Source organism: Dinoponera quadriceps, unplaced genomic scaffold, assembly GCF_001313825.1.
Source record: "Dinoponera quadriceps isolate SergipeBrazil2010 unplaced genomic scaffold, ASM131382v1 scaffold1658, whole genome shotgun sequence".
Taxonomy (NCBI): Eukaryota; Metazoa; Arthropoda; class Insecta; order Hymenoptera; family Formicidae; genus Dinoponera; species Dinoponera quadriceps.
Window position 1 is genome coordinate 677,452 of NW_014555920.1, and position 23,246 is coordinate 700,697.

General features: G+C 40.9%; 6 protein-coding genes across 12 annotated transcripts in view; 3 read left to right on the forward strand and 3 right to left on the reverse strand.

Moving 5' to 3' along the window:
* Positions 1 to 196: 196 nt before the first annotated feature.
* On the forward strand, positions 197 to 1,466 carry LOC106745744 (protein LZIC-like). 3 transcript variants are annotated; one of them, XM_014621625.1, is made up of 4 exons: positions 197 to 369; positions 598 to 713; positions 864 to 999; positions 1,111 to 1,455. In XM_014621625.1, exons 2-4 carry the CDS (start codon positions 613 to 615, stop codon positions 1,453 to 1,455), a joined length of 582 nt encoding a protein of 193 aa, XP_014477111.1. In that variant the 5' UTR covers positions 197 to 369; positions 598 to 612. The 3 variants fall into 3 exon arrangements, with proteins under 3 accessions (XP_014477111.1, XP_014477112.1, XP_014477113.1); XM_014621626.1 differs by lacking the exon at positions 197 to 369 and adding an exon at positions 419 to 518; XM_014621627.1 differs by lacking the exon at positions 197 to 369 and having other exon boundaries at positions 613 to 713; positions 1,111 to 1,466.
* A 1,403-nt stretch (positions 1,467 to 2,869) lies between these two features.
* Positions 2,870 to 9,904, reverse strand: LOC106745740 (zinc finger MYND domain-containing protein 11). Of its 2 annotated transcripts, XM_014621618.1 has the most exons (8): positions 9,515 to 9,904; positions 5,875 to 6,288; positions 5,371 to 5,701; positions 4,968 to 5,281; positions 4,365 to 4,397; positions 3,737 to 4,249; positions 3,328 to 3,510; positions 3,101 to 3,247 (listed from the first exon to the last, which is right to left on the reverse strand). In XM_014621618.1, the coding sequence occupies exons 2-8, from the start codon at positions 6,274 to 6,276 to the stop codon at positions 3,125 to 3,127; spliced, it is 1,899 nt and encodes a 632-aa protein (XP_014477104.1). In that variant the 5' UTR covers positions 6,277 to 6,288; positions 9,515 to 9,904; the 3' UTR covers positions 3,101 to 3,124. The 2 variants fall into 2 exon arrangements, with proteins under 2 accessions (XP_014477105.1, XP_014477104.1); XM_014621619.1 differs by lacking the exon at positions 4,365 to 4,397 and having other exon boundaries at positions 2,870 to 3,247; positions 9,515 to 9,902.
* A 61-nt stretch (positions 9,905 to 9,965) lies between these two features.
* On the reverse strand, positions 9,966 to 12,591 carry LOC106745743 (pyridoxal phosphate phosphatase PHOSPHO2-like). 3 transcript variants are annotated; one of them, XM_014621621.1, is made up of 3 exons: positions 12,512 to 12,591; positions 11,787 to 12,092; positions 9,966 to 11,302 (listed from the first exon to the last, which is right to left on the reverse strand). In XM_014621621.1, the coding sequence occupies exon 3, from the start codon at positions 11,300 to 11,302 to the stop codon at positions 10,565 to 10,567; it is 738 nt and encodes a 245-aa protein (XP_014477107.1). In that variant the 5' UTR covers positions 11,787 to 12,092; positions 12,512 to 12,591; the 3' UTR covers positions 9,966 to 10,564. The 3 variants fall into 3 exon arrangements, with proteins under 3 accessions (XP_014477107.1, XP_014477109.1, XP_014477108.1); XM_014621623.1 differs by having other exon boundaries at positions 11,787 to 12,095; positions 12,512 to 12,581; XM_014621622.1 differs by lacking the exon at positions 12,512 to 12,591 and adding an exon at positions 12,185 to 12,447.
* Positions 12,592 to 12,628: 37 nt separating this feature from the next.
* On the forward strand, positions 12,629 to 15,646 carry LOC106745742 (ankyrin repeat, SAM and basic leucine zipper domain-containing protein 1). The gene is made up of 10 exons (XM_014621620.1): positions 12,629 to 12,720; positions 12,800 to 12,934; positions 13,007 to 13,166; positions 13,582 to 13,704; positions 13,784 to 13,904; positions 14,065 to 14,170; positions 14,235 to 14,369; positions 14,431 to 14,777; positions 14,893 to 15,100; positions 15,293 to 15,646. Exons 2-10 carry the CDS (start codon positions 12,866 to 12,868, stop codon positions 15,440 to 15,442), a joined length of 1,419 nt encoding a protein of 472 aa, XP_014477106.1. The 5' UTR covers positions 12,629 to 12,720; positions 12,800 to 12,865; the 3' UTR covers positions 15,443 to 15,646.
* Positions 15,619 to 19,121, reverse strand: LOC106745739 (conserved oligomeric Golgi complex subunit 5). The gene is made up of 14 exons (XM_014621617.1): positions 18,973 to 19,121; positions 18,796 to 18,888; positions 18,557 to 18,681; positions 18,254 to 18,473; positions 18,035 to 18,177; positions 17,699 to 17,965; positions 17,502 to 17,622; positions 17,307 to 17,424; positions 17,096 to 17,236; positions 16,638 to 17,021; positions 16,429 to 16,554; positions 16,252 to 16,360; positions 15,972 to 16,193; positions 15,619 to 15,833 (listed from the first exon to the last, which is right to left on the reverse strand). Exons 1-14 carry the CDS (start codon positions 19,010 to 19,012, stop codon positions 15,642 to 15,644), a joined length of 2,301 nt encoding a protein of 766 aa, XP_014477103.1. The 5' UTR covers positions 19,013 to 19,121; the 3' UTR covers positions 15,619 to 15,641.
* Positions 19,122 to 19,250: 129 nt separating this feature from the next.
* The window catches only part of LOC106745737 (WASH complex subunit FAM21C), a 31,117-nt gene continuing 27,121 nt past the window's right edge, over positions 19,251 to 23,246 (forward strand). For both annotated transcript variants that reach the window (XM_014621613.1, XM_014621612.1), the window contains exons 1-9: positions 19,251 to 19,442; positions 19,873 to 20,001; positions 20,075 to 20,263; positions 20,394 to 20,548; positions 20,615 to 20,984; positions 21,065 to 21,188; positions 21,285 to 21,473; positions 21,542 to 21,900; positions 22,201 to 22,520. In XM_014621613.1, the coding sequence (XP_014477099.1) occupies positions 19,440 to 19,442; positions 19,873 to 20,001; positions 20,075 to 20,263; positions 20,394 to 20,548; positions 20,615 to 20,984; positions 21,065 to 21,188; positions 21,285 to 21,473; positions 21,542 to 21,900; positions 22,201 to 22,520 (1,838 nt within the window). In that variant the 5' untranslated portion in view covers positions 19,251 to 19,439. The remainder of the gene's footprint in view (positions 19,443 to 19,872; positions 20,002 to 20,074; positions 20,264 to 20,393; positions 20,549 to 20,614; positions 20,985 to 21,064; positions 21,189 to 21,284; positions 21,474 to 21,541; positions 21,901 to 22,200; positions 22,521 to 23,246) is intronic.

Consider the following 23,246-nt stretch of genomic DNA (forward strand, 5'->3'; position numbering starts at 1 on the left):
ATGTACGTCTACTAGAATATCCGCTGGTCGTAACGCATTTACGGCACGGATATATTCCGCGACACAGGGTGATACGGGTCGTAACGCAAAGAGGACGGAACGCGCACGACCAATCGCGATTGGATATAATTTCGATTAGCGCGACATCTCGATATTGTGTGTACAACGTAAATCGGTATACTCGGTGTCGCGAACGTCTCGGTCGCTGGATTCTCTCGAATGACGTGACGCTTGTTTCCCGTGTAATATTGTTGAGACGGTCGTGTTCCGACGAGAATAGCTAGTCAATTTGTATCTTTCGCGTCCGTTTCTATCTTTTCTTTGCTTTTTTATGATACGAAACTTTGTACGATTGCCGTCGAAGGTTCGGTGAGTGTAATCAGTTGGTAATACGTTGCTTAAGGCTGTTACGCATAAAGACACTCGGGCAATAATCAAATCGACCAATCACAGGCGTGAATTTCAAAATAGGCTCATTTGTAGTGTTTTTTTATGCGGCAGAGAGCTTCGTCACAACGGTATCTCTAGCATAACCTTCATAAGTTTTTCTTCCTCGTCCATAAAGTGTCCTTTTCTCTTCTCGAATCCACTTTACAGTCCCATCGTACGAAAATGAGTTCTCATGGAAAAGTAGAGACTGACAGGCTCAGGAAGAATCTGGAGGAACAATTGGATCGGCTTGTGCAACAGCTAGAAGATCTGGAAGATAACAGGTACTATTTCAAAACATGGTCATTAATTTATTATTCTGTCTCGTTTAGAGATGTAAATCTACTTTGGGCGAGTTCTCAAATTCTTCATTTCTACATGTACTAATTTGTAACATAGGCATTAATTGTAATGTATAAATTTTATTTTGACAGAGTCACACTCGATGAAATAGATTATCAAGAATGTAAAGAAGATACCATGGAGCAGCTTCGTGAATTCAATGAAAGTCTACAAAGGATGACATCCGGAGATATGACTTTGGTTGATGAGCTTGGTGCGATGCAATTGGTATGTATTATCTATTTTTGTAATTTTAATACACTTCAATAACATAATATGTTGTAATATATTTCTGTCAAATATATATTTAAAATATTTGTTTTTATAAATACTCAACAGGCAACTCAAGCAGCAATCAGTGCAGCCTTCCAAACACCAGCTGTAATAAGAATGTTTGGTAAACGTGAGCCGACTTTACTTAAAGAACGTCTCACTGAAATCGACCGTGATGTGAAACTAGGAAAGTTAAACAACGAAGCTGCTGATTGTCAACGTGGAGAGATAATGAGTGCTTTGAGGCAACTTGGTGAAAAGTTAGAGCCATCTGAACTACAGTTGTTGGAACGGTTATCCTTAAATAGTATAGATACTGCCAGGTATGTGCAAGTCACGGAAACAACAGGGAAGGGTAAAATGGCTCTAGACATAGTAGGTAAGGAAGTTAAAGCTACGCAAGATACTTGAATTATATCAAATTTGTCCAGCTGCAGTGCTTGCCCAATGTAATTCTTATTACATAATGGGCTGTATTGTTAATCTATTGCTACTTTTTTAAAGTTTTATTTAAATAAATTTTATGTACAATATAGTTTTGCTCAACATTTTTTATTTTCATTTTTTTTGTCAGTTTCCAACAATCTGCAGTTTCCATAATGTGTACATAAGTAATATGTATCATTGATATTCAAGATAAATATTTATATTGGCGCGTAAATTCAGGCATGCACGCAAAATATTTATATAATCAAATATATGTGTTCCAATGTATCTATTGGTATATTATATTTGGTGCTTTAATTCAGTAGCAATGCTGTGATTATGTTTACGATGAGAGAAAAGTGACTATTACAGAAATTTTACCAAAAATATATAAGAACACATATAATTCCTAGAAACTGTTGCTTAAATTTTACTGTGATTCTCAAAAATATATATGTATATATATAGTGTATCAACTAATCAAAATAGATCTTTTAGTACATGTAGTGTTAGTGCAACATATTTAAACGCATTCTGCAACATTGTATATTGATTACAAAATGTTTTGTTACATGAAATAAATATATTGATGTTCCTAAATGACTTGCTGTTATGTTGTAAAAAGATATCTTAATTTCATAAACTATAACTAAAAATAAGAATTACAAAAAGTTGATGCATGTTGATCAATAATCCAGAATAAATTATTTGGTAACAATATTCATTTTTCCGTATTATCATATTAACGCGCATACACATAGTTACATTCAAATTTGTTATTTGTATTGCATGTGGAACCAAAGCTTATATCTAATAAAAATGACATAATCGCGCGTGGCGTATAGAGATTAACGAAGCTATATCTATATATATATATATATATCTATACATATATATCTTAAGAATTATTTTCATACACATATGATTCTATAACTATCATTATCTTCTTTCGGAATTTGTTGCACAGTTATCAAGAGATGTATAAAACTATCATCATTCGAAAATTACTTTGTCGTACCGCTTGGTACAAGTAAGAACAGTCTTTTAAGATTTATTTGTGTGTACACACACACACACACACACATAACAATTCTCCCATCCGTCCTAGGGAGCAAGTTCATAAAGGCATATTGAATTGGTGTCAAGAATATATTAACGTGCATCTACGGATTATCTTTTTATTTTATATAAATATGTATATATATGTATACAGAGCAACTTCCCTTCCCTCCCTGTCATATATATATCATATGTTCATTGCATTTCTATCTTTGTACAGCGTATTTAACGAACTTAAAATTTACTCATTCAATTAACTGGAAATAAAATGAAAATTTATCGTTTGATTTTATATTTAAAGTCGTCTTAAATATTTATTCGTTTAATTTATTTTTTTCAAGTTTTTTCTTTTAAATGTATTCACATAAAATCTAAGACATAAAATCTACCTTTTTTTTCGACATTGCATAAAAAGAATTTTCAGATTTCACGTCTCTAATAATCGAGTTTATTAGCAGAAATTGGGATGGATATTCCCCGGGACACTCTGTACATATATATGTGTATATATACACATATATGAAAACGAATACTCGTATTTCTTTAAACGTTCTCTGACGTCTCTTATTGTACTTGTCATATTCCTCCAGGTGAATTAGCGCTTACGCCTGCACACCCTTTTGTGTTCGCGTTGCCAATGAATCTGTTGGCAGTCTGTGCTACAGTACGCGGTGTTCCAACAACAATGGTATATCGCTTCATTCTCGCAGTTGTAACACTACAACAGATCGTGTATGTAAGACGATAGAATTCAGTCGAATTTCAAGGAAAGAGACGCGATGACAAACTGAAACTTACCCATTGTTTCTTTTTGATGTCAGATATCGCTTGTTTGTGCTTCTGCTCTATTTGCCGCAACTCTTTTCTATATTCTGCCTGCAATCTTTCCAGTTCCCTGCACTTGTCAAGTTCCAATTCACGACGTAACTTCTCCAATGCCGTTGTCGTCGGCTGTTCCGAGGTTCGACGTTCCCTCTTGATCTAAAAATTTCGTGTTCACCGGTGGACAATCAGACAAAAAGTAATTGTGGGTGCGCAATTTACGATTTCTGCATTATAAAGGGGTAGCAACACGCTGGAATAACGCGCGTGGTGGTTAAACAGCCTCTTACCTTCCCAAAAATGAAAAGTTCGTAATGAAAAACGACCGGTAAGCGCCTCTAATGCGCAGAAGTAATCTCTAAGAGCGTTCCAGCCGAAAACTCACCTTGGCTGGAGGAAGCCCGTCCGCTTGAATTTGTTCAGTCTGCACAAGAACGCACTTCGATCTCGGTTCTTGACAACTGGACGTGACCATATCCTCCTGCGAGCCCTCCTTCTTCAAGCCTTGCGGACATGTACTTGTTATTTCCCGAGCGGGCTCGTCCTCCGCAACTGGTAAATGAGGCACTTGCCTGTCCTCGTTCGAGCCGTTGCTCTTCGAGGCGTTGTCCTTGTTATCCGCTGCGTCGTTTGCGGGCTGCATCTCGGGATGCCCGTCCGAACTCAACCGCTCAACCTTTACCCTCAGATCCTTGATTAGCTGCTTCGGCAGATTCGAACTGTGCGACCCGCCCTTCGAACCTGACGATTCTTGATTCCGCATCTTCGCGGGCGTAGGACCGTCGTCGTCGTCGTCCTCCGTGTTAATTTCTTCCTTTTTCTTGCCCAACTTCGCCAGCAGGTGCTGGTGATGCTTCAGCTCTTCGAAAGCCCTGTTCCATGCTGTTGATCTTTTTATCTACGAGAGATAGGGCTTTCGGTTACACGAAAAACAGATCCCTTTCTCGATTACGGGGTAAAACGTCGCGAAAAGAAATTAGTTGTACACTTTTCTCTGTTCTAAACATGCGTACCTCCATTTCTTTCCACTTTCCTTTTTCCGGAGGCTATACAAGAATTCGTCGTTATGATATTAATACGCTTTAGGGTTTACAGTTTCTAAGTCGATTTCGCGAAAAGAGAGCTATTCTTTCGGGACGCGATATGAATCTCGCGCATCTGCGAGAATCATAATGCAGACAAGTTAAGATTAAGGCTCGGCTCTCTTCGTTAGCCGTATTGATTTTGTGACGTCATAGGTGAGAAATGACATGCAATAAGTTTCTTGCAACAGGTTACGAAATCATTGTGTTTTTCGGGGAAAATTAAAAAATAAAGCTACATGTTGCAAAAAAACTTATTGTATGCCATTTCTCGCCTATAACGTCGTGAAACCAATATGGCTAGCGAAGGCAGCCGAGCCCTATCAGTTTACGAATTGGAGATTGAGATTGAATTGAAAATTGACGAATCAGTGCAAAGTTCATTAAATTTCACTAAAATTAATTTTGCACCGATTCGCCAAATTCAATTCAATCTGATTTCCCAATCCGTAGTCTGATACGGACTTAACAATCGGTTTTACCGGTGACGATACCGCGAGAGTAATCGAAAAAATACGGAGATTGCGCGTCTACCTGCAAACTTTGCAGCGTGGAGGAGATGGGCCGGATGAAGACCTTCTCGATATTGGCTCTCATGTGATGACCCCCGAAGAAACGCACGTCGTACACGTTGCCGTTAACCTGCATCACTTTGGCGGGCCAGTACGGGTAACCCTTCTGCTTCGCGTAGACCAGCTGATGAGGGGGATTGCACGGTATGCAGAACCACATCTTCTCGGATTTCTCGTTCGATATGCGGTAGCAGTCCGCGCAACGGCGAATCTCCTGAAGATCGTAACAGCAATCCTGGTACATCGTTTGGCCCATGTCCCCGATTACGCTTTGAGCTGCGAGCAAGACAAGGGCAATGATCGATACGACGCGCGAAAATGTAGATCGTTCGTGGGATACTCGAAGCTATACGAATCCTCCGTACTTCCGTGGTATATCATGATGTTGTGCAGGATATTGTGCGCGTCAGCCTCGAACTCGGCGAGATTCTTGTACTCTTTGTTATTTGTTTTCGCGTCCATTATCGCCAAGTCCATGTGTTTCTTTATGAGAATACCCGGCCGCCAGGCGTCTTCGCCCTCGCTCACCCAGGTCGGCCCGGAGAAGCCATTGAGAGGCGTGACAATCGGCCCGTTGTTGAAAACGATCGCCCGATTTGTAATTTCCGGCGGTAACTTTGCTTTCAGATGGCCGCACGTGAAACTGAGGATGTGATTCAACTCGGTCTTGTCGGGATATGTGTCGTTATTGATTTTCTGCAATGTTACGTTCGTACTCTTAAAGTATCGAATGCACATAGACGTGCGTCAACAGAGAGAGAGCTAGCTATGATATCGGGTAAGGTGATATATTTTTTTTATTTATTTATATTTATTTCCTTATCTCTCTATTTATCTATACTCATTTATTTATACATTGGAATACTTACCTCGCAGAAAACACAAATCTTCAATTTTGTAGTGCTGCCGTTGTAGCATTCCGGATGGTACACTCTGTGACATTGTTCGCAGCACTCAACCGCGCCCGCTCTCTGACACTTGCAACAGTACCAATCGTAATTGTCGGCGGTAGTCGACAGGTCTATTGGCGGCAATCTGTAGCTCTCTTGCTCGATGCCGTTTTTTGCAGGTACTTTTTTCAACACGACGAGACCGTCCTCGGCCGCCTTGTTGAGTTCCTCTTGAGCTTCCTGTTCTGTATAGCCGTAAACCCGAGCCAAGTGCCGTACCATACGGTCGTTGTTAGGTAAGCTTCTTTGATGTACTGTAGTTTTAATCGTGTCCCAAATACGTTGAGTCATAAACGGATCGCTTCTCCGACGTATCGACATGTCGACGGTGAGCTGTAACAGAAAACAACCCCTTATTCCGCAAAACTAGTTGCACCAAATTCGCAGGAGACAATTAGGGGTATACAGGAGCGAGTGAGATAATCCCGATTCTGCGACACGGTCGATCGATTCCCGACAAAGCGAATATATATATATATAGCAGCGAAAAATTTGCGACACGAGTGTGTTCTAACGACACACAGAACGTTGAACCGCCAACGGCCGCGTCGTTTAAACTGATAAGCACTCATGCCCTCATGCTGTCGGTACCGTTACATCTAAACAAAGATATACATCATCTGTGCAAAACGAGTACCCACATACAAGTAACGTACACAATATCCGCGCGCTTATAACAATCGCTTTATCCAGTCTGTTTCTGTCAAGCTCAAGGTACGGCAGATTCAATAATACATCGGCGTTAAGAGGAATCTAACGAGCGCGCTTCTCAAAGCTCTCGCAACATGCATCTCGCTATATCGGACGCAGCGGGTTGCACGTTATTATTATCCGGTCTCATCACGCTCGTGATGTTGCTGCGAGAAGGATGCAGACGCAAGACGAGGTCGCCGTTTTACATTCTGTCGACATCCGACGTGCTCAGTTCTATAGTGACAGCTGTTGCGCTACTGGCGAGTCACATTGAGGCCGGGATAAAGTTGAGCTACAATTGGCGGAATAACACCGACAGCGCGTGGACGATTCAGGACAACGGCAAGCACAAGCTTCTGGTGCCGCGGGCTCGCGAAGTCGACTCCAATGTGACTCTGACGTGCGACGCGAAGGATATGCTTATGCAGTATGGAATGCTGCTCGCCCCGCTGACGAATGCGTTCGTGTCTCTGCTGACTTTCGCTGTGCAATGTAATCTCAATGCGGCGTGCGTGAAGCAAAGATGCGCCGATGCGAAGGAGCGCATCGAAGTCGCACGTCGGAGAGGAGGAACGCCGGAAGATCGGCGAGAGTTGGCTTGCCAACGAAGCAGCGTGAGGAATGCGGGCGTCGCTCGGAGGATCATGAAAATTTTCCAATTTCAGACGGCGAAGGAGGGCGACAAGAAGCCGGCCGGTGTTCTCGTAGCGAGTCATTGGCTCGTGCCGTTCCTCGTCACGGTGATTCTGTGTTTTGCTGGATACGATGACATGAACGCCGCTCGTGGCACGGAGGACGCCGAGTGCGCATTCGAGAGCAATTTCCCGGTGAGCTTTCACGTGCTCTCAGACGTCGGAGATCATCTGATCGGCGTGCACACGACGTCACTGGGAAATTACTATCCGGATGATGAAGAAGCGTCGAATAAGTCCCGTCCGAACATCGCAGAAGTGAATCAGATAGTATCTCGTGTACAAAGTATCGTTAAGAACGTGCTGAGCCACATGCGCAATTCTACGGAGGATATGAAAGTCGCAGACTTTCTCGACACTTCCCGGTTGCGAAACGCGACGGATTACATCGCGATAAATAACACGAACCGTGTCGGAAATGTTGCAAATGTCAATAGGACAGGAGCGACTCAGACTACGAAGGATACGACGGTGGAGCAAACCGTGAGCGTTCATAATTTGTCGTCGCACGCAGGTAACGATGTATATTTCGACGAAGACCCAGAGATATTATTATTTCACGATTCGCTGAAGAATGCGTCGCAGGAATTAGACGAGACCGCAGTCAGCAGCTCGAGCAGCGTAACGCAGAATGACAGCTATGAAGAGAATACGCATTTCGCAGGCGCGGAAGAAGAAGAAGAAGAAGACGCGACTCAGAGGACTGTTCCCATTGCGCAAGATACAATATTTCTTTCCGACGGTCAAATATACGTCGATATGTTGAAACGTATTCACGCTGCTAGCGCGTATACCGCGCTGAAGAGTCAGCAGAATCGCTCGGTAGATCGATCTCACGGCAGGAAGCAGCCGAAACGGAACGATCTGGAGAACTACATCGCAAGGATGAAGCCCGATTCGATTGAAAACTTGTTTCTTCGAAATGATCACTTCGGGCGCGACGTCGACGACGTAAAGACGAGTGGCTCGTCGTATATGATCAACGAGTGCCTCGTCTCGAGCGGCTTTCTAAAATTACACCTGTTCGTATTGTCCTTCGCGATATACTTCCTGCCGATTCTGCTCTGCTGCATCCTGCAGGTGCGAGGGGAGCACGCGTGTGAGACCACGCTCGAGATACTGAGAGTAAAGGCTGATTTAATATCTACTCTGCCTCGCGGTGACTTAAACGACGATGAGAACGTGATTGTTGCTCATCAGGGTGCTGATACAAAATGGTTTCCCAGTGGCAGCATTGGAAGCATTAGTCATCAAAATTCCACCAATGGGTTTGACAAGCCACTAGAGATAAGAGACAGTCATATCAGCGTGACAGATGTAGGGACGATAAGCAAAAACGATGAAAACTTCGTGGAAGCACAGAACAGAGATGTGTTCTTCGAAGTGAACCGCACGGCACGGATATGCAGAGTCGTCAGGATGTCATTGATTTTATGTGTGCTCCTCTGGTCACCGATATTCTTAGGGACATTGCTGAGAGTGTTCTCGTGCATCCGTGCACCTCAGTGGTTAACGAATGCCAAGTTTCTCATTGCAATTTCTTTCGGCGCCGTAAGGAACATCCTGAATGTATATATAATAAAAATCCAAGAGCTCTGTAACAACGATAATGTGAAAGAGAACAGAGTGCATCCGATCGAATAAAATACGTATACTACTTGATGTAACGGCAATCATAAATATGAAGAATTTGAAGAATAAATATTAAAATTGGAAATTTATATTCCTCCGGTTATAAGTCAGTGCTTACGATATCTAGAAGTTTCTTTATCAAGCTCAAGATATCTAACGTAGTATATTTTATCCGAGGGATGTTCTGGGAATGTCCTTGGTACCAAAGACTTCCGGACGTCTTTAGGATGTCCCTTGGAGGTCTGTGCTATATGGGATATCTCCTGCATGCAAAGATATCGCTCTTACGGAATATGTACAATATCTTTTGAAACGCCGAATGTAACAACGCGGACCCTTCGCATGGATTATCGTTCGCGACGCGAAAAATATTCTGCGGGTAGGTGACGCGCGTAATCAAATAATCGTATCCCGATGCCCGTATCGTGCGGAAAAAGCACGACACGAGCGTGAATAGCGTCGTTGAGCGGTTCGATTGAATGCTTAGCGTTTACTTCTCGCGCGAAACGAATTGATTTGCAAGTGGACGATCGCTTACTCACTTATCGCTTATCGTGAATAAAGTTCCAATCGCTATATAGGCAATTGCGGAGAGGGAGAGAGAGAGAGAGAGTCGCTCGAAGAGGGCTGCTCCGAGATTTGAAAATCGAAATGTCGATCGTCAGCTGGTTACTCGAGGCCTCACGGCGACATCGTCGGGCAGGCGTGCAGAATTTGTCGAGTCTCAATCGATGCCCGTGATACCGAGCAACAACAAGTAACGTAACAACAATTAACGTCGGAGTCACGAACTCCGTGCGCATCACTGTGTGCACGTCACAAGCCCGTCTTAACCTCAGCGAGTGCGCGCGCATCGCGAAATACGGAGTTGCATATCGACGAGTTATTGCGTATCGCGCGATATCGCACGATGAAAACGATGCCATGCGATTTGGATTTGAATTCGAATGCGCGGACGCATTCGTGAATGTCCCCGTAGAATCGTCGGTACGACAGGTCGAATCTTGTGCTTCGCATGAAGTCTTACTAAATTCGTAACGAACAACCTTTCTATCAAGAAATAACTTTATTTGGAAAAATGCACTGCTTATATATATTCGATATACAAGAACAACCTCTGATATAATTCCTAGAGATAGTTATATACATGTAAAATAACATTTACATCACTTATGTAATGGCATCATGTCTTCGGTTGGAAAACTATTTAGCCGAGATTTACTCTAGTTATTATTACTAATATTTGCAGTAACATCTTCAATTGCATCCTCAATTTGTAACGATATAAAATGTGGGATCGTCTATACAAATAATTCATTCGCTATCCTCGCATGATAGATGCAGCAGTTTCACGAGAACGACGATATCTTCCCTAATAACATAACTGATGAATATGTATTCGAACAAGTTATACGGAAAATTCGACGGTGCAAATAGAAAATTAAGAAAGCGAGTACAATTGGTTACACATCTCATAATGCTTAATAAGTTCGACTCCGGTTAATTAGCATGATAACATAACGCGAGCCCCTTTCTCGCATCGAGTGACTCAACGAGGAAGAGTATCTTCCTCATTTATCTTTGGCGCGGAATTATTTTTTCTTTACCATTCTCTGAGCCTCTTCCAGCTCTTTCAGCAAATCCGTACCGTCCTTCCATGCCACGATGCTCGCCTCTGAGTGCATGTCACGAGGTAATTTAGTCAAACACTTAATGAGTACATAGTCCTTACGCGGGCAGGCCAAATCGGCCTCTGAGAGACGCAAGATCGGGCATAGATCGTTCTTGCCGTCGCCAATGTAGATCGTTCTATCGTAGTATATGCCCTGTGCACGTTTTTCATTAATAAAATCTATCAATATCTTCCCCTTGCACAGGTTGATGCTGCTAAGCTCGCAACTGCGCTGCGTGTGATATCTGTCCACCTTCAACCTGCCGTCGTCGTCGAACCAAGCTGGATTTGTGAAGATCCGCGACACAGTGTGTTCGAGTTTCTTACTCTTCAGCCACCAATCTATGAACAAAGAGTTGGAGTCGCTGATAATGATGATCTCGTGGCCGTTGGCGTGCAGAGTAGCGAGAAGCGTCTCCATGCCCTTGACCGCTGGAATAGCAACGATGGCGTTCTTGATCTGCTTCTTGTCGATGGAATTGTTGTGCAGGATCTCGAAGATCTTGTTCATGTACGTGAGCCAGCCATTTGACTGATACAAACTCCTCACGTTCTCCGGTATTTTCTCCTCAGATACTAACTTTCGCGCTACCATGTCGGAGTTGTCCTCGCAGATGGTGTGATCAAAGTCGAATGCGATTAGCGAGCTGCAATCCATCTATCAAGCACGATCGTCGTGTTAAAAGAAAAGTACCGCATGTTGAATAGCTGTAGCTCGATGTGTCTTACAGGAATGACAGTGGTAACAATGAAAGACAAAAGTAAAGACACAAAGAATATATTTTTTTTTGCATATATTAACTTTGCCTATGTAATTATTGAACATGGTTTTATATAATCAAACTAAACTAAAGCTATCAAATTATATACATAATAACACATTAAAATAAATCTCTCGTTATTTTCAGATTAGCTTCTACAATGACACATGGAATTTGAAACATAGAAGGAACAAAGATTTCAATTACTCGTCAATATTTAGAACATAACTTAAAATAACTTAATCACAATATATTGTATATCACAGAACAATTTATTGTAAATACATTGCATAACACACGGTTTATTCAATGTATCATGAAGCAGGATACAATATAAGAGAGATTGAAGCACAATTATATATTAACGTAAAGAATACTCACTGTTTATCGTGTATGATATCGAAGACTAAGCCAAGATTATTGTCTTCTAAGAATGGATTAGTGTTACTATCTACCTCTTCTGTTTTACAAAATCAATCGGTGTGTTCAACTGTTCAACTTAATTTGTGCTTATGCTTTTATCAAACACCAATCACTAGCAGAATTCGGAGCATGTCAGATGCATCCACACGTTAGCTTTTCCTTTCTGCTCTTCTCAGTTGTTCTTGATTCTTCACAGCTGTCCGCTCTTTCAGTCCCGCCTCATCTCCTTTTGTTTTTGTTCTCAGTCGTCATCGCTTTGTTTACCTACTTAAAAATAAATCTCTTTCAATCAAACGAATTAATCGTTTTACGATTAAAACCCGATGGATGAGCCATGAGGAAATAAGAGTACTGACAAACAAAATTATCGCGTGAAGCGCTCTTATAAAAGAACACCCGGGGATGAAAAATAAACAACGAAACCGTTATATATCTCGTTGTATTATGATCTCGAAATAATCTTTACGAGCACGTTGAAATGCCCCTTGGCTGACAATCAAACGGTGTTCTTGACTGGCTGTTACGCCAACGCTACTCGCTCTGCTTCTAACCGCTTCTGTTTTCGCGAACGCGTTCGATCGCGTTGGCATACGGTCAAAACTTCACAAAAAGAAACGTCACGCTGACGAAATTACGGTGAGTGAAGATTTATGACGAGCAGCAAATCATACCCGCATACTTACCGAGTTCTAATCGACGTATAACTGTCAGACACGTCAGGCGCCTTTTCTTTTCTCCGTTCGAAGCTTTTGGAACTGCTCTCTTTAGCTACACTATGTTGCACTATTCACTCTTTCGATAAGATAAGGACATATTGAGGCATTCGAAAAAAGAAAAAAAGAGGGAAATAAAGTGCCACAAGTGCAGCCAGAAGGTGGCAAATAATACACACGTGAGTAAGCGTAACCATCTAAACGTATTGGAAGCTGTAAATGTTTGTTTACGATTATTTCACTGAAATTCTTTAGCAGCATTTAGCAGCCAAGAAGGCAATGACAGTGATTTGTTTTACGTGAGATTCTCTCTTGACCATCATAATGAATCTGAGACCTGCTGGTATGTCCGATGATGAGGACGACGAAGATGATTTTTACTTTTCGGATACGGTATGATCAGTTGTATATAGTTTGTATTAAATTATAATAACGGCAAATTACTTATCGTTGTTTTTTTTTTAGTCGGTTAAATCGCATAGTTATCCCTCAAAAGCAGATTTTCTAGAAAAAGAGGTTTATGATTACAACCATATGCAAGATGATGAAAGACGAATCTTCGAATCTCGCGTCATGAATGCATGTATAAAGGGACAATTGGATGTGATAGAAGAATATCTTGAAAGTAAAGGCCTTAGCAGAATGGCTGACTTATTGGTTTAAGATAATATTTTATATCTTAAGTCTTTGGCTTTAAGTAATGCACGATAACTGTCTCATGTCTTGAATCTTAAACTAAAAAGCTCTCCTGTTTGTGATTGATGACAAACTGCTGCATAATAAAAAATGTAAGAAAACGATAATTTAAATAAAGATTGAGGGCATGAAACATCTTAAAAGTATGAGTTAACCATTTTGCTGAGGCCCTAAGGCTTACATTACTATTGTCGCACTATATATTTTTTTGGCTTTTAAAGTATATTTTTTTTTTTATACATATACATTTGTATTAATGTAATATTATATATCGTTTAAATTGTAGAATCAGACAATAAACTAAAATCATATTGTTAGAAGAAAATAATGTGAAATATTTGCAGAATATGATATTAATCAATTTATACATACTGGATGGTCTTTATTATTATATGCGACTTCATCAGTGCAATTGGAGGTAATAGAATATCTATTGGCGCATGGTGCAAATCCTAATATGCACAAAGGTACAGATTAATCTTCTTTCATCTTTTGTAAGTTTTGCATGAGTTTACTGTAATTATTGTTTTGTATGTTATTGTACAGATGGATTTACACCTCTCATGGCATTATGTAGTTCCACAAAAAAACTGCCTGAAATATCTTTAAAGTGCCTTACACTTTTAATAGAGGCAAAAGCTGATGTAAATGCTACAAGTAAAATGAGGTAAAGTTCAGATTTTATATATATATATATATAAGAAATTTGTAATATATGTATATATATATATGATATTAATTTGCATTTGTGGCTGGCAAAGAATTAGAAATAATAAAAAAAGTTGAAGTAATTTTAATAATCATTTATATTAATCATGATTTTGCAGGGAAACACCTCTAATGTATGCATGTAAGTCGCAAAATGTGGAATTTGTTGCTGAGCTTCTAAAACACGTGAAACATATCAATGCTTGTGATAGTGATGGGAGAACGGTAAGTTTTAACATCATTGAATGATAAAGTTCTTTTCCAGTAACTTGTTAATCCAATTTTACAGGCTTTAAGTTACGCTGTCATATGCAATAAGATTGATATAGTAGTGATTCTTTTGGAGCATAATGCGGATACTACAGTGATAGACACATATAATTTAACTGTCAAGGATATCGCCGATGCAAAAGACTTTACAGAGGTAGTTAATATACCCTTAGTTCTATATCCCCTAATGATACATTTTCTTTATATCTTTTCAGATATCTGCTCTGTTGACTAACGAGAAAGAAGAGAAAAAGGTTTACTGCGAATTATCCCAGATAATAACTTGGAAAGATTTATTTCCAGAATTATATCCTAGAAATAAGGAACTCCTGGATCACAATATATCAATTATTCTATACGGGATGGATTTGGAAAGATACAACATCTTGTTCCGAGGGATGAGTCTTAAAACCTTTTTACAATTGACGGAAGATGACCTTTGCCAACTAGGAATCGATATTACTGTTTACAGAGAACAGTTTTTAGAAAATCTTCATAAATTTCATTGTAAAAAGTGGAGAGCGGATAGCGTCGGAATTGTTAAGAAAAATGTCCCATATACGTACGTTTAATCCTTTCATATAGTATTTTGATAATACTTATATTATTTATATTTTATATAGTATATTGATAATACTTATATGAAGCAAAATAATTTCATGTGCACATGGTTGCAGAATTTACGATGCTGCAATGTCATTGGCAAACATAAAACTTCAGATTGGTGTGATAACTTCTAGTTTTCAATATGTCAAAAATTTGATGAAAGATGTCAGTCTCGATCCCGCGGAAAGAGCGAAGTACGAAGAAGAAATAAGAAAAACACAAGACACTCTGAAAATATTAAAAAATGAAATAATTGGTTATAGGAAGTTGACACGGGAGGTAAAAATATTCTTACGACGGGTGTTTTTCATTTAGCGACACAAATCGACACAAACATCAGTTTGTCTGTTCCATATTCAATGAGTAACAAAGATAGAATGGTGCGCTTATGTCACTAAATGGAAAACACCCGAAATAGATTTTACGTACAATGTCGTCGCATTTAATACTCATTTTATTTCTTCCTTATAGATTGATAGGAAAAATAGTATCGGTCTACCAGCAATTTTTCTGACCAGTCCCGAGAAACGTAAAAACAGAACCAGTTGGGTTTTACCGTTAAGCGTTACATTGATAATAGGATTATATATATATAAAAAAATCTATATTCACAGATTATAAAACATGAACGTAGCAATGTAATTTTTGGATCTGATATTTTCTTTTTGGTATGTTTAGCATACTCTTGTGAATCTAATTACGTTTTTTCATCATAGTGTATTAAGTTATACCTCAGTTCCTACATACGATATTTGTACAAACTCCAGAGAATATTTTTATACGAAGGGAAATGTACAATTGCATAATATCATGGCTTTAATTAACTTTGATGTTCTCTCAAGTTTACCAATTTCATCATCTGCGGAAATAGAGGGTGGAATGATGGAAGATTTTGTTGTCGGACCGTCAATTGATAACGTTCCAACGGCCCGCTGCACAGCGCCAATCTATCTCTCTCGTTCGGATGGTTGTCCATCCACTGAGACAATCTGCCTATGGACCATCCAGCGCTCTGTGACAAACGTGAAATAGCTAATTGCTAATTAAATCGAACGCACTATAATAGTTCGAGCTTTTTCACGGATAGAAGTCATGTTGAAAACGTTCCGACGAAATGGATGATTTAACTTTTTCTTGAAAGTTTGTTTACCTGGTGCGGTGATGTTATTTCGGGCGGCGCGCCAGAAAACAAGTGCAAGAGAATGAGTGACGGTGGTACGCTGCTTTCCCCTTGACCTTCTAAAATCTTCTCGACCATCTCCTCGGGGCTGAGAGGAAACAAGGTTTTTAACGCTCGCAAAGTTCTGTACTGCTGTTGCTCGAGCAGACCCATTTGACCACCGCGGCACAACGGTGCTACAGCAACTTCCATCTAAAACCATTTGTCTGTCGCATTCGCCCGTCACAACCATCCGACGATAAAGACCTACCTGACCAAAATCTACTAGAAGTTTCGCTCTTCCAAAATCAGTCAGAGGTCTCAACAGGCAAGCATGACGCACGAATAACTCGATGCATCTCGACGCCACAGCTTTGCAACTTAAATGATGATAACGTTTAATAATCCAGCATCGTACGTATTAGATTAACGTAAAAGTATAACTGACCTTTCAGCTACGACTATCTGATTCTTGTACGGCAGCAGAAATGTGTTCACGGAACGTAAGATGAACCCTTGTAATTCGCGCATGTAAAGGGAACTGCCGATTTCTTTACCCAGAGGACTACTCGTGCTATTGTAACCAAAGTTGTATTAATATGTTATATTACTAAGATGCATCACCAAATATAAAATAAAGAGGCGGGGATTACTCACTCTCTGAATTCGGAATCGTCGTGCATCGTCAAGATGATGCTTTCGATCGCATCGCTGATAGAAGTCAGCAACGGCGCGAGCATGTTTTTCGTCAACGCGTCCGTTTCCTTGAGCGCTGTGGTAATGACGACGCTACCTTCGGAGATTAAGCCGGCCGCCAAATTGGCGATCACGCGATTCGTCTGACTGGAGAGGTAATGCAGGAGATTTGCGAGCGTGACATTTGTCTGCTGACCGGCAGTAGGGGAGTCGATTACTTGACTAGCCTCACCGCCGGTCACCACGCTCTGCTCGCATTTCAAGCAGAATAATCTTATTGCTTTTCCCACGTTACGCGCCACGACGGTCGAGAGTCCGTCATCCACCAGTGATACGCTCAGCTCGCTAAATACAGAATGTACCTTTGCTAAATCTTCTGCAGTGGGCAAGAAAGAGATATATGCAAATGCTAAACTTACTTTGTAATCATACGTATGAGACTGTCGATCTCATCGTGCGTTGGCAGTCCCTCGCCGGAAAACATATTATGCACTGGATCCAAAAGCCGTGAGACGGAACGCGATAAATAGGCGTTCTCAAATGGTTGCAAAACATTGCGGCTGTAATAAAAATGCGTGGATTAATGTCTCGTATGCCATCACGTCAATTTACGTGAGACCTGATACTCACTCGATACCGTAAATCCCGATACTGTGAGATCTCTCTTTTAAACGTTTGCTCAAGTCTAGAAATATTCTTAAAAATTTAGGGTATTCTCCTTCTAAGGCCTGTTTTACAAATGACGATCCTGCAAAACGAGTTTTAAACTTGACTCAAGTGTGTGACATATGTTTATCATATATGAATAAGTAGATTATAATTTGCCTTGAGCGCGTTCATTCAAAACTTTCGCGAGGAGAGCGTTCACCTTATCCCAAAATTTCTCGGACAGGTCGTGGAAACCTTTTGTGTGGTGTTCTAACAATATCCTTTGCAACAGTTCGATCTGAAACAATGTTCTTTGAGCGAATTTCCGTGAATTAAAAAAATGTACATGTAACTGTACAATTTTGTCTATTTACTTGTAAGCATTGCGTGTACAAGGTATCTTGGAAAAGACGCTCCAGATTTTCCCAGATTCTTGTGCGTAAATTTCCGGACGATCCAGGCGATGGGATTGCAGCTCTGCCCGGTGCCCCTCGTTTTCCAAAATCCGGATTCGTTACGAAAGATACATCTAACGACTCTGTAGAAATTTTCTCTATTTCAGCCAGGGTAGATTCTATGGTTGTATCCACAGCTCCGTTCAGTATTCCCAAATTCTGAAATACCTGCACAGCTGTGCTTACCTGTAATTCATAACAGGTTATTTTAGAACAAGTATTATTAACAAGGTAAAAAGTACTTATAAGAAGCACCTTTGTTCTATCCATTGCTTGTAAACCTTGAGTTAATGTATGAGTGGCTATTCTTTGTACCGTAGCTCTCTGAGCTTTCACAGCCTGTTGATCATCCGCGATCACATCTAGACCATTAAGGTCTGTGTCTGCCATTAATTGCTCTGTACATGTAAATTTTACATGTCACACGTTGGCATGCAACATTATGACAAGGAGGAAGTAGTGTAAAAATAATACCAAGTTCATGTAGACTATTAGCAGCTTTGACAATGTCTGGTCCTTGAGTGACACTGTTCATTTGAGAATTTAAACGCTTGGACAAATGTTGCATTCTAGCGACTCTCCTCAAGAGATCAGAGGTTTCATGTAGCCGTGCCAATACAATTGTTTGCATCTCAACTCTATTAAATGGATCAATAATTTTTCCACGTAGTCGCTCAACTGCCGACAGAAGGCTCTAAAACAAAGTTCATTATATTTTCTGTGTTAATTTTTAAACTGATATTGGCATTAATATTAATATTATTTTACAATACTTACTTGTATGTGAGATTGCATTATAAAAAGTACCCCTTCTAACTTTTCAACCCATGTTGCCTGAGATAGTAAATCCTCATGATTGGCAAGTACTTGTCTCTGCAACTCAGCATTTAACACTTCGATAGCTAGAAGTAACATGTATATTTTTATATTAACTACACTACATACAGAATACTTTTTAAATTTGTGATAATATGCTGCTTTAATATTTTAATGATGTAAAATAATTTCGACATTACCTTGTCCTAACTTGTTTAATTGTTGAGCAACTGACAGTAGCGAGCTGACGTCAGTCTTTTTGGAGTCGGCATTCAAAAGTTGTTTAAAAAATTCTGAAATTAGTATATATCACGATAGTTGTCTTTAACAGGTTGCAAACTTTTATTTAACAAGTAGACAAATATTTTTCTACTTACGATCATTTTCTATGTCTTCCCAGCTTGATATCTCACCCATTTTAGATTAGCTGTTTACAAAATATATACGAAAAATGGCGATATAAAATATATATAAATTATATCTTGATGCCAGCAAGACATATACCATCGAAAGTACTGTCAATTATTGAAGATCCGTAGTGTTTGGATAAATTTTCATGCTTATCAAATGTGCTTGACAAGTGTCAACTCAGCGACTCAGGTGGCGCTAAAAATCGTCCCGAGGGGTCTCCCTTCTTTTCCAAGGGGGGAGTTTGTGTCTGCTATAATAATCTCACTGCTCGCCGTGCGTATCGGTGGTTGTTCCTTTTTTCCGAGTAGTGTGGATTTTTCGATAAGAGATTAGTCACAGTTTTTTGTGAATTTTGATCCACTTAGATGTGACCGCGACAGCGAAACTTACGCCGTCTTCTCTGTACTCGGACGCGGGCACAAAGTTGTTTGACATGGTGAGTGAGATGTGGAGCAGCGCTGACACTTGCTCCGAAATTATTTGCTTAGGTTAACATATGTATAAATAATGGTAAATTTATCAACCGAATTTTGAAATCTCATTCGATTTACCAAATATAACATGCGAGATATAATTGCGCCTTTATTTATCTATTGCTACAGTTGATTTCTTATCGAATCATTCCTCGCTTTAAATCACTTTCTAATCCAAACTGAAATCTTCCTCGCTTTAAATCACTTTCTAAGCCAAACTGAAAAGCAACATTAATGGATGGTAAGTATTTATTATGTACATCGAATAAAAAGTAATATAAACGTATTTGCTGACCTGGTATCTGCCCCTGAATTGACATATTTGGTTAGATTTACAATCAACAAGAATGCGAGAATTTAATTTTGGCTGACCAGTTTATTTTATTACGGCAGGACGTATCGGACAATATAGATAAATCATGGGATCATCCGTGGACCACAGAAGAAATGAGGAAGAAGAGGAGGGAGTGGAGTCTGGCGGGTGATGTCGGACTTCTCAAACATCTGCAGCAATTTTCTGAGGTATATTTTGAGTTTTTCTTTTTATAGCATATTTATACTTGAGAATAATTTGTACTTTTGCTTTGTGCAATAGAACCTGGTATCTAAAGCCAACAAAACCCAAGAAGCATTGGATACATTAACGACACAGTTGAAAGAGACAGGAATATTAGTGGACAATGTTACCAATACATCTCTGGCACTGGCCAATACTCAATTCATCGAAAGTCGCGTGCAGGAGGACGACATAGAGATGAGGGAAAACCCTGAGGAGAAGCAAGAAGTAAGTATCTGTTCTGCTTGTACTTTGGTATGTAAAGAATAGATTCTGCTCCTAATAAATATCTCTGACGAGAGAATCTAAAAGACAGATGGACTTTACATGGTCTGAATAATTCTCATTGATTGGTCAGAATGTAAAGTCTCAAGATTCAGCGCCAGAGAGTCTACTAGCCAGCATAAGCAAGAGTGTCAAGCAAGGTTTGAACATAATGGATGAGAAGTACAAAATGATGGATGTAGCTTGCAGTGACAGCGAAGAAGACGACGAAGGCGCAGTGGTGGTCAGGTGAGCGTTGCTACTTGTATCCTTACAATTCAATCGCGTGCGTGTTAAAACACAGTAGGTTTATAGTGTTATGGTGGGTCCCAACGATCCGTATCAGGATCGGCCCTTGCCGTACATCATCGGTTCCGACAAGTGGACGGCATCGAGCAAGGTCGGTCTGGAGAGCAGCAGCAGCGAGTCCGAGCAGCCGGACGAGGAGAGGGAAGAGTCGGAGAGCGATAAGGAAGAGGATACGAGCGCGCAGAAAGTCTTCAACAGCCGACACAATCCGGAAATCAATATAGCGAGGTTGTCGTCCTCGTCCTCCAGCGACACGGACAACTACAACGACCCGAGTAGCAACGTATCTTACATGAACAACAACAAGGCGGACACGCTGTCTCAGAATAACATCAATTCCGCCTCCGAGTCCGTCACACCTAACACAATATCGAAGGTAACTAACTGATCGGCTTTTCTGTTACATTCCATATTTTCTTATCCTGCGTATTTAACGATTTGTTCCCCGCTGCGAAGACCTCGAACGAAACGGCGCCGAACTTCGCGGAGGAATTGGCCAAACGATTAGGTACCGTCCGCCAAGCGCAAAAGCCTGTCGCTATGGACGACGCTAATGAATCGTCGATCAACAGGTTCAAAGGTAGGTAGTTTACGATCCTCACCGTAAAGCTACGAGTTACTCGCGAAATATTCTAACAAGATTGATCAGTGATGACGACGAATCCATTTTTCACAGATGACCTGTTCGCGCCGGGGAGGGACGACGACGTGTTCAACGACGGTTCGGACAATCTGTTCAGCGACAAGAAGGGTCTCTTCGACGAACAGGTGTCTACGAACCTGTGGAAGGACAGACCGATCAAATCTTACAAGAGCAATATCATACCTGCCAGTATCGACGTGCCGCCGCCGATTAGTATAGTGTGTATGTATCTTTACGTTTTTGTATTCTCGATGGAATTGCACGTTCCAACGTGAGACTGGCGCTTCTAGCAACGAAGCCGAAGTCTGCGATCGACGATCTGTTCGCCGACGCCGACTCGGAAGAGGACTCGGACGACATTTTCTCCTCGAAGAACACCGTGAAGAAACGTGCGAAGGAACCCTCCGCTGGCGGTAACGCTTACCAGGCGGAGGATGTGCCGAAGAAATTCTTAGACGTTATAGTACCCGGCTCTGCCGGCGGTAACATCGCCACGAGTACACCGGAATCCCACGTCAACGTGACGAACCTGTTCAACGACGAAGAGAACGACGACGGCGACCTGTTCGGTGCTCCCAAGAAACAGGCGCAGAAGCCCGCGGCTGCGACGAACACATCCACAGCTGCGACACGGGAGTCGACCAAGAAGGTAAGTTATCGTTTTAATCACACATATACATACACGCGCACACACACACATAGAGAGAGAGAGAGAGAGAAAGAGAGCTAATTTTATATATATGCAGACCTTTTGATAATATGGAAGTCCGCGTTTAGCGAACGCTTGTTCGAGAATACGCGCACTGACTATTTAATCTCAAATTCCGACATATCGCATTGATATACTAAATCATGAAGTTAATGTTATATATTTGTTGCGTTAATATTTCCATAATATTCGAGAAGATCTGTGAAATGGGGATTGTCATGTGAATGAAATAAATTACAGAAACCAGTCGGAGGGATGTCGATACTCAAACACGCCGTGGCGTCGGACATCGAGAACAAATTGTCGAGCCGGATGATGCGACGACAGTCGTCCGACTCGTCCGATAGTAGCGATGCGCCAGGAAATTACGATAACATTAAGAGCACCGAGCCAGTGTCCGCGGAGAGAGCCATTCTCGATGATAACATCGCGGCCGAGCTCAGTTCCGCCGTCGCGGCCGAGAATCCCACGGAGAGCATATCTCCGATTATCGAGAACAGTAACAGCAGCGGAGTGTCGATGCAACCTAGCATCGATAACACGGCGGGATCCGGTTTGTGGTAAGTCGTCATTTTTCTCTCAATTCACTCTGTTTCCCTCTCTCTTTTTCTAACCGGGTTGAAGCCGAGCGTTCTAACACGCTCGAGCACGCTGATGTATCCTGGCCGGTCAGAGCCGCCGCGAGCACAGAAGAGGTCACTGCTCCTTTATTTAGAAAGCCCGATAAAATAAGAACCGCTGACGGCTCGCGCTCGCTTTTTCCTTTGCCGTTGCGCGTTACGCATTTTAAAACAATATTCAGCGCTTGAGGTGGTATTAATGTAAGCGGTAGGCGACGTAATGATCGGACTTTCAACGAAATCGCGGAGTTATTAGATAAGCTCCAGTTCGGACGTCGAATACACGGAGGATATCGTCAATTACGCACGTGTCGAGCTGGACATCAAATCTATCTGAATTAAACGATACTGTTAAAGTGTCAAGCCACACGCATACATACACGTGCGTGCATGCACATACGAGAGTCGATTGAGAAGTATCCGAACGACGCATGCATACAGAAAAATATTATCTGTACTGCGAAGAAAAGCAATTGCTCAGTTTATTTTTCTTCTTTTAAGTGACGGTTATCTCGAACGAAGAATATTTTTTTCTTAATAATAACATTAAAATACACTCATCATAAATATTAGAAAAGTTCATTATCATTTGTTCGAAAGAAGAAAATCTGTTCTCTCCTCAAGAATATTATAAACTATCGAAAAAAAAAAATTAAAATCAGTTAA